Raw genomic sequence first — 16,322 nt, 5'->3', positions numbered from 1 at the left:
AGACATGACTGAACAGGGGATACCTCAAATCTAAATAGTTAAATTGAGATGAAAACCAGCTGTGGTCCACACATTTAAGAGTGAGGGGAACACAGCAAGGCACATTCACTGGTGAGGATTCCATGTTTAGTTCTTAGCTGAGCTATGGTGTTTGTGGGATACATTTGATTGCATTTACAGTGGTACCTCGCGTTAAGAACTTAATTCGTTCTGGAGGTCTGTTCTTAACCTGAAACTGTTCTTAACCTGAGGTACCACTTTAGCTAATGGGGCCTGCCTGCCACGCGGTTTCTGTTCTCATCCTGAAGCAAAGTTCTTAACCCGAGGTACTATTTCTGGGTTAGCGGAGTCTGTAACCTGAAGCGTCTCTAACCTAAGGTACCCCTGTGCTGTCTTTGATTTGGTTTGTTTTGCGTTCTGTGTTGCCTTGGCTTCCCAGGAAGAGTTTGTGTGGATTGGGAAGGCATATACACACGGCAGGGATGAGTACTCTTCTATTTCATTTCTGTAGGGAGTGCGCATGGCTGCCTCAGTGACTAAAGGGAAGAGATGTTCCTCAACAAGGGCTGCAAAAAGTGTTCTTGCTGACTGACCATGCAATGGGGGGCAGGCACAGCTGTTCCAAGGAAAGGGAGGGACGTTGAAGAGGAAACCAAATATACCAGACCAGGTTTTGCTTGGTTGCTGAGGGATATTTTCATGCCCATATGTCTTACCCTGTTCTGTCAGGTGAGTTCAAGCTCACGTAACCTTGAGCCTCTGCCGTTGCGACTCTTGTCCACCCTCTACTTTCCTTGGAGTCACCTGCCTGTTTGCCTGCGTTTTACGTTTCATGCATTATGACCCTTTTTGCCGATCGTTCCTGAGCAGAGGGTGTATCAGGATAGCAATGGAAGGGAAATCCTTTTTGTTTGCTGCTGCCATAGAAATGCGACCTTAGTGGTAAGGCTAGCTATGAAATCTATTGAGGTGGGCTGGTATTTAATTGCTAGCATTAAACATTAACATTGTTACAAGTGAAAAGTGACAGGCAAATGTAGTATTGCTTATCCTAATTGTGCAAAACTGAAGTAGCTTAATAAGGAAGAATCACAGCATATCAGATACAGGCTTTAATTTTTGGCTAGATTAATTTTTTAAATGAGATTAGAGATAAAAGTTAAAGATATAAATTAAAAGACTTCCTAAAGTTCTACTTCATGTTCCTTACAGATATTCCAGTCAATGCTGTTTGTTTTATTTTTCCCAATCCAGTTTATATCCAAATACTATTATTTATATCTTGTTTCAACTCCTTCTTTTTTCCATATATTCTTCTACATACTTCCATTCTCCTGTCACTTTTTGGTTTGAAATATTTCCAATAGCTGCTGTCATTCTTGCCAAATTCATAAACTCTAACTTGCCTTCATCAAATTCATCTGCTTTGCTCTTTTTGCTTAATTTGTGATCTTTGACTTCTTTCTTGTAACGGTGAGCAACACGCTTCATGTATTTCCCAAAGAGATTAACATGCGCAGGCCATCTAAGGTAGCAATCCTATCCACTGATTTCTGGAAGCAAGACCTATTTGATTCAATGGAACTTCGTTTTGAGTAGGCATGTAAAGGATTATGCAGTTTCCGGTTTGATCGCCATAACGAGTGGTCGGATGCTGTCTCCGTTCCGAGGCAGCGCCGGGGTTTTTCGGGATCTGGAGTGACCGCAACCGCATTGCGGGCTCCGGAAACTTCAGAAAGGGAGTTCTGAGGCCGAGGGTTCTAGCGGGCACCAGAAAGTGCCGTCCCAGCTCTCAGGCACCCCTTGTAAAAGGGGAACTTGAGCGAGCTGGGCTCCGGTACGGTGCTGAGGAGCCATCTTCTACCCGAAGACATGAAGCGCCGTGACCACCGTCTTTGAGCGATCTGCCCTTCCTCAATTTGGCACAAAAAAGGACTCTGTAAGTACTGCTTTTGATCTGGACCTAAATTAAAGAAATTTGGCTTGCGGGGAGAGATTAAAACGAGGAAGTCCATCTCTCTCGGAGAGCGATAAAAGAAAGTAACGGGAATGAGCTTGAGCCATTCGAACTTGCTTGCAAAGTTTTAGAGCTGTTTCTTTAGACTGAGAAGACCCCAGTTTTGGGGTGACTTTGCTTCACATCAATATCTTTTGGTGGAATTATAAATGGAGGAGAAGGCACCGCTTCACCCTCTGGAGTACGGAGTGCCGGGTCAGTAAGCGGGCAGCGGGTATAAGTGGATACTTTGTTTCTGAGTGTTTCCAACGGGATTTATCTGTTTGACTGCTACAATTTAACTTGGAACTGCTAAAAGGCACATTGGAAGTGGATTTTAAGTAACAGCTGGCTTGGACCGTCTGTTTTGGATTATTTTTCTTGACTTTGCTGTAATTTTAAAACTTTTTGGGAAGTTCTGAGTGCCTAGAGAAGTTTTGCGGGGAAACCGAAACTGCATGAGGACTCTTGTTTACAAGGAGCAGGATTGCTCTGTTTTGCTCTTTGTTCTCTGACTGTGCTCTGGCTCTGGCCACCTGGTGTTTATTTTTGGGAATTGTTTTGGAACTGGCTAACTGGAACTGATTCTGTGAGAGTGACCTTGAATCCAGCTGTTATTTTAGAGATGCAAGATTCTACCCCCACTGCTATGGTGTCAACTGTTACAAGGTCAAAAATAAGGTTAAAGGAGGAGGAGGGGGAGAAGAAACGAAAAGCTTCAACAACAAAAAGCCTTGAGGAGCAAATGCTTGCTGCTTTTGACAAGGTTAATGAGAAGTTGCAGGCGGTGTCTGATACCTTAGAAAATAAAATTAAGGACTTGTCAGAGAATTTGAGAACTGAGATTAAGGAATCTTATGAGAAATTGGATTTTTCAATTCGATCCATTGAGAAGAGTGTGAAGGAGAACAGAGTTGCAATTCAGTCAATCAACAAAGAAGTGAAAGTATTGAAAAAAGAATCCGAGGAATTTAAAGAGAACATTAGTACAGTGGAAACCAGAATTAAGAATTTGGACTTCGAAAAAGTTGAGAGTTGAGGCACAACAAAGAGACGTCCAAGAATCTTTGGCTTTTTTGCAGCTTAAAGAAAGAGAAGCTAACCTGAGATTGGCCAATTTTCCGGAGTTGGAGGAAGGAAGTTTAAAAGACTATATAGTGAAAGAATTTTCGGTATTTTGGCAGCTGGAGGAGAACGATCTACAGTCATTCATTGTGAAGGCCTATAGATTTGGTGCAAAAGGCAAGAAAAATCCTAAAAGAGTGAATGACTGCATGGTGATATTCCAGAACAGATTCCAGAGAGACCAGATCCTGGATTTTCATTACAAGAACAACCTCGTGGTGCAGCAGAAGAAAGTAATCATATATAAGGACATCCCACAATACTTTTTAAATTTGAGGCTCAATTAAAACGATTTGTCAACAGTCCTACGCTCAAAGAACATTCCTTTCAGCTGGGAATTACCGCAGGGCCTAACATTTAAATACAGAGATAGAAGAGTAAGAATCCGATCATTTGAGGACAAGAATAAGTTTTTGGACAGATACGCAGACGACTTTAAAGTCTCCTCAATCGACCCTGCGAGTATAACCCCAGCGAAACCAGAAGGTAAAGAATCAGAAGAAGAAGACGCAGCAACATCATCATCAGAAGAAGAGTTAGAAGGAGCAACAGGCGGAACTGGAAAGTAAGATGGCGATGAAGGTGTTGATGTGGAATGTTCACAGTTTGAACCAGAGGCCGAAGAGACACAGAGTTTATCATGCATTAGAAAAGAAAAATTAGGATATACGGTAATTTGCTTACAGGAGACCCATGTGGCTTGGCATCACAGAAGGATTTTACAAAATAAAAAGCTAGACCAAGAATTTATATCATCAGATAAAGTCAAGAAGAGAGGAGTAGTAATATACACAAGAGAAAAATACAACCCAAGGCAGCTGTTCAAGGATGAAGAAGGAAGGTACATTGCGATTGAAATTAATGCACAAGGTGACAAATTTTTGATTCTGGGATTGTACGCGCCAAATGAAGGGAAGTCAACCTTTTATAAAAAGATAGGGGAGAGGGGGGCACCTTTCAACAATTTTTACTTAAGAATTATTTGTGAAGTAATACTGCTTTAAAAACTAAAGTTCTAAGTACCATTAACTAAATTGATACTTGAGGTATCCTCTCAATTTTTGCCATAGTTTCTAGACAAAGGCAAAATACCAAATTTTACATTTTTAATGAAGCATGTACTTTGTTGAAATCTGCCCCTCCCGGGGGGCAGTTATCAACGGGAGGTGGGGTACATTTCAACAATAGAAAGAAATCTACTAATTTCATACATTTTACCAAAATAAACTTCATTCACAAAATAATATAGTTATTATTATTATGTAACTGCAGCGATTCCCGGATTGCTGTAAGGTTCTCAGTTAGTTGCTCATGAGTAAGCAGCCAGAACTCCGCTGTTTCCTTTAAAGATTTTATTGTGCAAACTATGTACAGTGCAGAGCTTAAAAGTTCATGTCTGTATCAAGCGGTGTCAGAATCCGGGGAATGGCCCCTTCCGGTTCTGACCCCAACAAGAGAGTTTCGGAATACGAAAACCTCGCCTTCCATCCTTTCTTTTCACACCCACGACGTCTGTGGGGCGACGGAATTGTGTTCCCCCTGTATTGCCCTCGGGGCTGTGGGAGTGCTGGGACTCTCTTGCATCCCCAGAGCCTCTACTCCCTTTCCCCTGTGAACTCTCCCCCTCCTCGCTGGACATGTCGCCACTCCTCTCGCTACAGAGGAGGAGCTGCTGGCAAGGTGGGACTGGGGCTCTCTGTAACATCCGGAGAGCCCTTCCACCACCTTGCGCTGCAGCAGGGACAATTCCCTGACATAATCTGAAAGAGCCAAAATAATGGGGCTAAGCATTTTAATTATTAGGATCTTAATATTTAAAATACATGTCTTAAACTGTATGGAAAGTAACATCTTAAACTTTTTCAAATCTCCTAAATTTATACTTTTTTTTAAATTCAAAAACAAATAATAAATTGTCTTGAATATTTTAAGTAATTATTAAAATTTTAAGAGGAAAAAAGATTTTATTGATGCTTCTAATGAGTTCTTTGTTTATAAATTCTATTTAAATCAACAGTAGGCCTAACAAAACGAAGTTGAGTGTTTTAAATGTAACAACCCTGATTAGCCCTAATAGTCCTACTATAGACTGTTATAGGCCTAGGCTTATCATGCTTCATGTAGCCATAAACTGTAGCCTAAAATTATCCTGAACTTTTAAATCCAAGCTAGGTGTCGATCTAAAAAATTACAAGTCAATTTTCATAATTACTTAACTGAAAAATGGTAAGGGGCACCTTTCAACACTGTTGAAATGTACCCCCCTAAGCTCTGTTGAAATCTGCCCCTGGTGCAGCCATTTTGGTTAAAGTATTGTCAACCATTTTAGAAAAATACTTGTGACTTATTGATAGTGTATTTAAAAGCATAATTAAATAAACTATTAGGTGAATAAATATAACTTAGCTGATTAAAAGATTGCTGGTTGATTAACTGTTTCAAAATCAAAGTTTCCTTTTCACTTTTGGGGTGTTAGAACTTGATCCACTGAGTAACACAACAGTTGTAAAAAGAAATGGCTGAAAACTAAATGTCAGCAGTTACTCATACTAAAAGCTTATTAGCTGGCATATTGGCCAATCATGTGGCAGTATTAGAAGTCAGATATTCCAGTTGTTGAAAGGTGCCCCATGTTGAAATGTACCCCCCTCTCCCCTACATGATATTTTGTTGGACTATTTGGATTATAACATTATTTGTCTTGGAGATTTTAATGGGGCAGTTTCCACTTTGATGGATAGATCACAAAGGACTAAAATTACAAATGAGGGGAAACTGCCTAGGACTTTTTTTCGAAATGGTGGATAATTTGGACTTGATAGATTCATGGAGAGTGAAAAGTCCAACTGAAACAGAGGCAACGTATTTTTCAGAATCACAATTGTCGTGGTCACATTTGGATTATATTTGGATTTCGAGAGTGTTGACACCCAAGATACAGAAGGCGGAAATCTTCCCTAAGACTTGTTCAGACCATAATGCGGTACAATTGGACTTAAAATTATACTCAAAGGATTCTTTTAGATGGAGAATGGACGATGGTTTACTGAGAGACACTAAAGTGGTGGAAGAGGCTGCTAAAAAGATGAAAGAATATTTTCAAATAAATTTAAACACACAAGTAGAAAAAAGGATTGTATGGGACGCAAGTAAAGCGGTGATGAGGGGGTTCCTTATATGAGAAAAAGCTATGAAGAAAAGGAAACAAAATCAGGAGAAAGAAAGACTTTTAAACCAAATTAAAGAAAAGGAGAAAAAATTAAGAGGACACCCCAAAAAATTCAAAAAGAAATAAAGTTATTGCAGTCCCAGTATGTGAAATTATTGAATCAGGAAATTGAATGGAAAATCAAAATGATGAAAACAAAAGAACTTTTGAATCAGCCAATAAATGTGGAAAAATGTTAGCATGGCAGCGTAAGAAAAGACCGAAATTGAATACCATCACCAATTTAAAGGTAAAAGATACAAATGTGCAGAATCCAGATGAGATTAGAAAAATTCTACAAACAATTGTATAAAGAAGAGAAAATTAATGATGAAACAATTGAACAATTCTTGGAGAAGAATGGATTAAGTGCAGTCCCAGAAGAGAAAGCTAATATTCTCAACACCCTATTGCAGTCCAAGAAATGGAAGATGCTATTAATAAAATGCAACTGGGAAAGGCCCCAGGACCGGATGGACTAACAGCAAAATACTATAAGACTTTGAAGGATTGGTTGATTCAACCATTGAAAGAAGTTTGCAATGGACTGTTGGAAGGAGGTAGGGCACCAGACTCATGGAAAGAAGCGTATATCACATTGATTTTGAAACCAGATTCTGATAAAACTTTAATGAAGAATTATCGACCTATATCACTTTTGAATGTGGATTACAAAATTTTTGCTAATGTTATGGCCACGAGATTAAAGAGAGTGTTAAAGGAGTATATCCACAAGGATCAAGCGGGATTTTTACCCGGAAGACATAGAAATAGTAATACAAGGAATATTGTGGACATACTAGAAAGACTGGAAAAAAAGATAAACACGGAAGCTGCATTGATGTTTATAGATGCAGAAAAGGCCTTTGATAATATATCTTGGACTTTTATGAAAAGAATTTGGAAAAGATGAAGGTCGGAGATAGATTTATGCATGGCATCAATGCCATTTATAAAGAGCAGAAAGCCAAAATTATTATAAATAATGTGATATGCGAGGAGATTAGAATTGAAAAAGGAACGAGACAAGGGTGCCTTATATCTCCGCTACTGTTTATTACGGTTCTAGAGGTCCTTCTGAATATGATCAGAAAAGAGAAGCAAATAAAAGGAATTAGGGTGGGAGAGAAAGAATATAAATTAAGAGCCTTTGCCGATGATGTGGTGTTATCCCTACAAGATCCTGAAATCAGTGTGCCTAAAGCATTAGAGACAATTGATTCATTTGGACAAGTAGCAGGCTTCAAGTTAAATAAGACAAAAACGAAAGTTTTGACAAAGGAACATGCCTCCTTTGCAGATAAAGAAATACAAGAACACAACTGGACTAAGGGGTGAATTTGACACCGAAGAATCTGAACCTGTTCAAGGGATAACTATGAGAAAGTATGGAAGGAGATTAAAAGAGATTTGGAGATATGGACAAGATTAAAATTGTCTCTGATGGGCAGGATAGCAGCCATAAAGATGAATGTGTTACCCAAGATGATGTTCCTATTCAAAGCACTTCGATCATAGATAAGTTGGAGTGTTTTAGAAGATGCAAAAAGGACCTATCTAAATTTATCTGGCAGGGGAAGAAAACCTAGAATTAAATATACGATCTACCAGACTCCAAAGAAAGGGGTGGACTTTTCCCTGCCGATTTAAGAATTTATTTTGAAGCTGCAGCCTTTTGCTGGCTGAGGATTGGATTAAGTTAGAAGATACAGATGTGTTGGACTTGGAAGGACATGACAACGTTTTTGGCTAGCATGCTTACCTTTGGTATGATAAAGTTAAGGCCCACAGAGCATTTTAAAATCACATCATTAGGAATGCCTTGTATCAGGTTTGGATCCGGAAAATAAGGAATTGTGTTGGAGAGGAAAAACTCCAGATGGTTGTCACCAGTGGAAGCTAAGGCATACAAAAGACCTAACATGTCTGCAAAGTGGCTGAAATATTCTGATATATTGGAACAAGAAGGACAGAACTTTAAATGAAAAGTTCTTAGCAGTAGAAGGAAGGGGTGACCGATTGGTTACAGTAATTTCAGATAAATGAGGTCTTAAATTAGATAGAAAACATGGATTTCAAACGGATAAATCTAAGTTGGAACTGAACTAATTGAACCGAAAACAGAATGTCTAACTTGTTGCTAGAGTGGCATACAAAAGATGAAATGGTTAAATCAGTTATGATTGATGGGCTAAAGATGTGGACATAATATAATGATGGAGGACTGGGAAAGGTGTGGAGGGAAGGTACAAAGTTTACTGCATGTAATGTGTTAAGACAGAATATGATGAAAATGATGTACAGATGGTATTTAACACCGGTAAAATTAGCAAAGATGTATCACAATATGACTAATCAATGTTGGAAATGTAAACAGGCTGCTGGTACCTTCTATCACATGTGGTGGATATGCCCGAAAGTAAAGGCTTCTGGGAGAAAATTATAATGAACTTAAGAAGGTGTTGAAAAACACTTTTCATAAGAAACCAGAGGCATGACGAATCATGAGATACCCAACAGAGATAGAATCTTTTTTATGTATGCCACAACAGCTGCTAGGATTTTAATTGCTAAAAACTGGAAAACTGAAGAGTTACCAACAGTCGAAGAATGGCAGATGAAGATGATTGATTATATGGAACTCGCAGAACTGACAGCGAAACTCCGGGACCAGAGGGAGGAGATGGTGCAAGAAGAATGGAAGAAATTTAAAGACTATCTGAAGAAACGCGAAAAGATGAGATCTGAATTGAAAACAGCTGAGATATTAGCGATAGCAATAAAAGGTTAGGTTAAAATAGTATAGAAGTAGGTAGAATTGTAATTAAAGTTTGTTGATTAAAATAAGATTATGATATTTAGATAATAAGTAAGATAAGTTTAAAGAAGAGTATGATTAGGAATAGACAATAAGTAAGATAAGTTTTAAAAGTTTGAAAGTTGTTACAAAGTTACTACAGTATATTTGAAATGAACGCAGAAGAGAGGGTGTGAGGAAGTCCACGCATAAGATTTTGAATAAGTTTAAGTTATTTGGATGAATTTATGCTTTTGTTTTTTGTTTTTGTTAGTTAGTTGTATTTTTGTATTGTATTTTTGTAATTTGTATTCTGAAAATTTCAATAAATTTCTTATTAAAAAAAAGGATTATGCAGCCAATCACTGCAGAAGTTTGGGAAGCTGTCAGAGAAGGCAAATCTTCTAAAAGCCCAGGATCCAAACTGATGCATCCTCAAAGGCCAAAAAATAAAGTAAACAAATAAATCCCATGGACTAAAGCCTCCCTTGGTCCGATGCAGTCGCACTGTATCCTCCCTCCCTCACCCGCTTTAAGTCCCTCTTCCAGCTTGGTCACCCAAACTCCATTTTCTCCACCTCAAACCACCTGACAATATTCTAGGGTCCATTCACCTTCACCTCTCTGCTTCTTGCCCTGGCACAGGAGCATGCCTGCGAGATGACCAAACAAACAAAATCCATGGAGGGCAGGGGGTCCATCAACAGCGACAGCAAAATGGAGCCTCCACGTTAAGAGGCAGTATACCCCGCTGCATGCCTCTGCGCCCTGCAGACGGGTTTACAGGGGAAGCTCCTGGCTGGAAGGGAGCAGGGCCCCGGATCGGCGGACCATTGGCCCTTTGCGTCCCCCCAGCCCCAGCCCTTCCTCCCACATGCCTCCCCGCCCCCCCCAAGCCCCCAGCCCTCAGCGGAGGCGAGGCGCTCGTTACGGGGAGTGGCGGGGGGGGGGGGGCGGCCTTTCCAAGCGTTCCCGCCTCCTTTTGGCACCGCAGCGACTCCCGCAGCTCCTGCTTGTGAATTTTTCCTCAAAATTATTGTTTTATCTTTTTATCTTTTTCACATTGAAGCGGTATAAATTTTATTATTTATTTTTTAAAAAGGTTACTTGAATACAAACCCTGTAGTTTTGCTATCAGGCAGGCAGGATAATCTGAGTGTCCAGAAAGTTATTGGGTGGTTTGTTTTGTTTTTTTATTTAGCATCAGCCACAGACCCATTGGCACATTTAAGATAATATTTGTTTATTGCCATTGTACAAATACAAGTACAATGTTGTACAAGTGCAACGAAATTGAATGCCATCCCATAAAAACAAGACAAAAAACACATTTTCGGCCACACATGCACATACATACACACCATCACAACTCTCCAGGTCATATTATCTGGTTACAGCATTTAAGATGGTTATAGCTCTGGGGTAGAAACTATTTTTTAATCTATTTGTTCTTGCTTTGATTGTTCTATATCTCTTGCCCGAAGGCAGTGGTGCAAAAAGACTGTATCCCAGATGAGATGGATCCTGTAAAGTATTGTTAACTTTTTTAAGGCAGCGGGAACTGTATAGTTCTTCCAAAGATGGGGAGGGTGACCAATAATCTTTCGGGCTGTGGTTATGACCTTCTGGAGTACCTTCCTCTCCATGGCTGTGCAACTGCAAAACCAAGCACAAATACAAGATGTAAGAATGCTCTCTATGGAGCCTCGGTAGAAGGAAACCAGCAGTCTCTCACTCAGATTGTTCTTCTTTAAAAGTCTGAGGAAATAAATTCTCTGCTGGGACTTCTTTACCAGAGCAGTAGTATTTGCGCTCAAGTTATATCATGCTCGATAGTCACTCCCAAAAACTTGAATACAGCCACCCTCTCCACCTGGGCCACGCCGATATACAGGAGCTGAATATCCGCCTTTCCCCCCCTGTAATCCACCACCAGTTCCTTGGTCTTGGCAGTATTAAGAGCCAGATTATTTTCTCTCTTTTTTGTAAATGATTTTATTGATTTTTTCTCTGGATATTAACAAAGGTTATAACAAAAAAAGTTTTACCAAACAAAAATTATAATACAAGATATTCCTCTATATATTGCCATTCTGCTGTTATTCTTCCCGAATTAATAAACACTGCCTTGTCTTCACCTGCTTTGCTCTTTTGGCTTAATTTATGATCTTTGACTTCTTTCTGTAACAATGAGCAACACGCTTCATGTATTTGGTCATCTTGGAAGTGTTGACCACCAGCGTGTAGAGCATCTTGTCCGTGTTGTTGGTGTATTCCCCATTCACTTTGGTAGCAACTGGAAATGCAGGTGCCTGGACAGTTTTCCTACAGGGCTGAGAAAAATGGAAAAAACAGGGAGTAATACTTTGCATCAAAAGCAATTTACAAGTTAAATAGTGTTGCCATCTCTTTCACTGACCATGCTGTTATGCCTTTTAAGAGGAATTTGATGTCTGAAATCCCAGTACTCCTGGTTTTAGATTGCTGTCCTGGATTTGACCCTGTGGCATAAAAAACAACACCTGCTCCTCCTTCCCTTTGGCTTTATGGTAGTATGCTCATTGGTCCTCTATCTGCTATTCTGTGAAAGCTGAGCTTATCAGATGGCAAGATCACTTGATTCTTTAAAATATAGGTAGGTATAAGTAGGTAAAAGTATAAGTTTGGCACATATTTAGCCAGCTCACTGTAGTTAGAGTCCCAGGTGGTTCAGTTGTTCATAATTTAGTTTTTGTGTACAAAGCACACATTGGGCATATCTACACACTAGACCAGGCATGTCCAACAGGTAGATCGTGATCTACCGGTAGATCACTGGACGTCTGTGGTAGATCACTGGTAGATCAGTGGTTACCTCCAAAGAAGCTAAAAAACTTTGGCTGCCCTAAAAAAAACCTCAACGTCTTTGCCCTGCACCCTTAAAATGACCTGAACCACCAAAAAAGGGCTTTCCTTCCTTTTTTATTGAAAATTGTCATTTATTTATCAGATATACAATGTTTGCCATAGTTATACAACAAATGTTCCAAACGCAAATAAATATTAAAAAAAAACTTTTAAAAGCTCAATGTCGCTTTCCTCCTCCCTAAAGAAGCTCAACAACTTTTACGTGAACCCCCCAAAACAGGGCTTTCCTTCCTAAAAAAAAAGCTCAACAACTTTGACCTGAACCCCCCAAAAGGGGGTAGATCACTGCCAATTTTTAACCCTGTGAGTAGATCACAGTCTCCTGGAATTTGGCCACCCCAGCACTAGACTATACATGGTTTTGCCCTTGCAAAGCATTAGTGAAATCACACTAGTTCTGTGAGTACTAAGGATCTCTAACAGAATTGTCAGCTCCAACTACAACTCCCAGGATTCTGTAGAGGAAATTGATGTTAAATAAAAGGAGTACATTTATAGTGTGGCTGTGCTCACCTTGTCCTGACATGTGTTACTTAGAAAGTACTTCTGACTGGGAAGGAGGAGGGGATCAGCATTAAGACCCATGGTTTGTTTTTTTACATATATTTTCTATTAAATTAGAATCTGAGTTAAATTAAAGCTAGAGAGCCAGAAAATGTTCTAATTGAGAATATCTTACCGTTGTGGGTTTCGCCAGTCTCAGTTTCTGTTCCAGTTTGATGAACAGGTAGTGGACAACTGAAGCACTCACTATGAGGAATGCTACCTTACAACCTGCATACAGAACTTCTAGAGACTCTTTGGAGAGTCCCAAGCCAGTAAAACAATGGCATGCTTGAAACATCAAATCACGAAAACAGTTAGATTCCTCTTGAGTCGCCAGTAGTTCCAGATCCTGTGGAGTCATTTCCCAACCAACTCTTGTCCAATCTGGTCGTTCACAAAAGCCAAAAACATCTTGAAACAACAAGACTGTCCAAAGGAGAGAAACCTGACAAGGACCTTGAGAAAACATTCTGTGAAATTTTCAGCAAGAAATGTCTTCTGCTAATTGATGTTCCCTGTGTAGGAACCGTAGCAAATAACCGTGAGCAAATACACGTTGTCTAAAAAAAGATTCAAATAAATCTTTCCATCATGACCAAGCTTTCAGCCTGAGCACTGGAGAGATTTGAATGCAGGCAATATAATCAACCCATCAGCTGGGGGAGGGTTCAGTGATGTCATAAAGGGGGATCCTGATCTTTATCTATGAAAGCTTCGATGATGTCATTATGATTGCAAGATTTTTCTCAGTAGCACTTTTCTCAGTGCAAGGTGTGGAGAGTTTATAAAACTGTTTTTTGTTACAGAACATATTGGAAGTCAGTCAATGCAGTAACATAGAAGCATTTAAAAATAATAGTAGACAAGGCATCTCATAGTTCTGATAACAAAAAAGCATGGCCTAGAATGAATATTTATTAAAAGTTGTTCATTTTTTTCCTGCATGGTTAAAGACTTATCTCAGTTTTGTTAAGTGTTAAATAATTAGTGTACTGGGTTTTGAAGCAAAATGAGATTGTTTCAGTGATCAATATTACAGAAAGTTGACTTGATTTAAATTCTACGCTTATCAATGTATTTAAAAATTCAAGATTATGCAAACATAAACTAAGACTACAAGGTGAATGGTAGAGAGACCCTTGTCCCCCCCCCCAATGCAGCAACAGTACTTTGCTCATCACAAGTGAGAGTTAATGGTTCTGAGCAAGTTGGAATATGAAGCTGAATTCAAAGCATGGCTTCATATCCTGGTTTGGTCCAAATCCATTAACGAAAGTTTCCCAGTTCAGACATAACAGGAAATTATAATTAACGGAGGATTTCCTGGTTTGTTCACTGGAGCACATGGACAGGGGAGTGAAGCATACCGGGGGACAAGACTCATTCACATCATGGCTTATTGAGCTAATTATGATCATCTGAAAGTGGCCACACTGTAACTGTGTGTTTCAGTGCTCTGTACATCCTGGGGGTACTTATAGGAAGAGAGTTGAAGGGTGTCCAGGAAGCATAATCCAAGGCCTCTTTTGCCTAGTTTCTCTTTGGTGTGTTTGTCTTGCACGTCCATTTCCATAGGAAGCCAGAGGTTACAAAGGGGGATACAATAACGTCACAACTCACAAAAGGGAATTCAGGTCCCATTTCAGAATGAACTGAAGACCTAGTCGGGGTGGGGAACCTCGGGGCCACGGGCCTAATGGCGTCCTCCAGGTCTGGCTGGCTGGCTCTTGGAATGCTCTCCAGACCACACCCCCTCCCTTGCCAACAGCCCTACTCCAGGCAGGTAAAAGGCATTATCACCTCCACCAATAGCCCTAATCACCACATGAACTCAATGCATTACCTGCCTGGATGGAGAGATAAGTACCGGTATGTGGAAACCTCTAGATTTGAAAAGACTTGAATGTAGCCTGTTGTATAAAGGCAAAAGTCACATATGTTGCTTCACCCAAGTTCTGCTTCTGGCCATGCCTGTCATTGGTATGCAGCTCACAGAAGGTTGTCTCTGAGGGCATGTGGCCCTCCCACTGGAAAAGGTCACCCACCCCAACTCAGAGGTCAGTCCGTAGGAGAAAGGAAGGATAGCTGTCCTGTAGTGCATCATTATCACCTGCCAAGAAAGGACTAGATTGGTGCTCAAAAGGTGATTGGAGTAGATGAGGGAGCCATAGAAGATAGCCAGGTTATACTTTTGACTCCGGCAGTTGGGGGATTATAAAAAGGGACTGTTTTTTTGGCATGAATGCTGTTGTGTCCTCAAATTTTCTGTTACTAAAGGGAATGTGCTAAACTTTGACACTATGTAATATTCAATCATTCATTCAATCAATCAATCATATTTATATACTGTAGAAAACCTCAGCGTCTCACATTATATGAGCACTATGGTAAGAGACTAGCAATTGATAACCTATAGGTACCTTATAAAAATGTGTGGATTTAGATGCTGACTGGTTCTTAGTTAATGGTCATTGTTACCTTTGACTACAGCTTTAGTACAGAAATATGAACACTTACCTAGGGCTTTTAATCTCTCTCTTTTTAGAAGCCAAGCAGAATTTACGGAACTTGATCTTCCAAATCCAGACAACAGTCACTGATCCTGAGAAAGTTCAGGGAAGGCTTAACAAAGAAGATAAGGTATAGTGGATAATGCACTATATTTAAATACAACAATTCTGGATAAATATGCATTTTCATGTGCTGCCCACCATGTTTTGAGATGCTCCAGTAGCAGTGCTACCGAGTTTTGGTTTTCTTTGTTGGAGAGAGCATTGGAGACCTAGAGTGTTTTTGTAATATTTCCTTACTTACAACTTTGGAAGTAAAGCTGAAGGAAGCAAGCAACATGTACTGCTACTGGGCAGGAGATGCCAGTGCCTGATTAGCTTCGATGGGTTGGTTTAGCTTTTCTAGTTTCTGTGGGAATGTTTAGGAATGTGGATGAGTATATTATTTATATATCTCAATCCCAGCTTGTGTGAGCAAGCTCCAAACTTAGCAGAGTTTACATTCCCTTTTAAAACACAGCAGAAAACGTTTGCATAGGCTTGCTTAAGCCAGCTATTCCTGGTATATTTCCCCTTGTTCCCTCTTAAAAGCAAAAAGACACACTACAGTACTGATTATTAGTATAATAGAGTTTACTCACGGACATCCAAGAGTCACAGTACAGGCTACAAGGAGGCAGACAAACTTAGGTAAATGTATTTACATGCAGTGAAGCTGCTTCCATAGGGGAACAGCCTTCACCCCTGCTTCTCTCAGCTGCAGGCTGAGAGATAGCATGCTGCTTCTTCAAAGGATGAGGCAAAATGGGACAGTCTTCTTTGGGATCTTCCTCCCAGGTAAGACCACACCTACTTCTGGTTCCTGTAACTCAGTCCAGGTAAACAGGAAGTTAAGCCTGGAGGACTGAGTTACCTTCATGTCCTCTCTAGGAGTGTTGTGTTGGCTGCTCTGTTTACATCCCACAGTTTCCCATGACACACTCACTTTCACCCCTCTGTGCAGAATATTTCTCTGAAGGCCTGTCAAGCCAAGTCAGATTGGCTTGAAAACACAAAAGAGGCTACTATGGAAGATTTTGTGGAGCAGAAACAGTTGCTGGAGGAGATAATGCTTCCCATCTTCACAAAGTTGGCTACACCACGTGAGTACCAGAGCCCGGCTACTAAATGGAAATATTCTTTGTATCTTTTGTTTCGGAGAATATTTCTTACAGAGAAAGATGTGCCAATGTA

At 40.0% G+C, this 16,322-nt stretch overlaps 1 protein-coding gene across 1 annotated transcript in view; it reads left to right on the top strand.

Annotated features, from left to right (window-relative positions):
• Positions 1-16,322, top strand: part of LOC117047966 (ankyrin repeat domain-containing protein 45-like) — a 37,389-nt gene that overhangs the window by 9,283 nt on the left and 11,784 nt on the right. Inside the window, exons 4-5 of the mRNA XM_033151229.1 lie at positions 15,125-15,219; positions 16,093-16,231. Of these exons, the coding sequence (XP_033007120.1) occupies positions 15,125-15,219; positions 16,093-16,231 (234 nt within the window). The remainder of the gene's footprint in view (positions 1-15,124; positions 15,220-16,092; positions 16,232-16,322) is intronic.

The sequence above is a fragment of the Lacerta agilis genome, chromosome 6, assembly GCF_009819535.1.
Source record: "Lacerta agilis isolate rLacAgi1 chromosome 6, rLacAgi1.pri, whole genome shotgun sequence".
Classification (NCBI taxonomy): domain Eukaryota; kingdom Metazoa; phylum Chordata; class Lepidosauria; order Squamata; family Lacertidae; genus Lacerta; species Lacerta agilis.
This window is presented reverse-complemented; position numbering and strand designations above follow the sequence as displayed.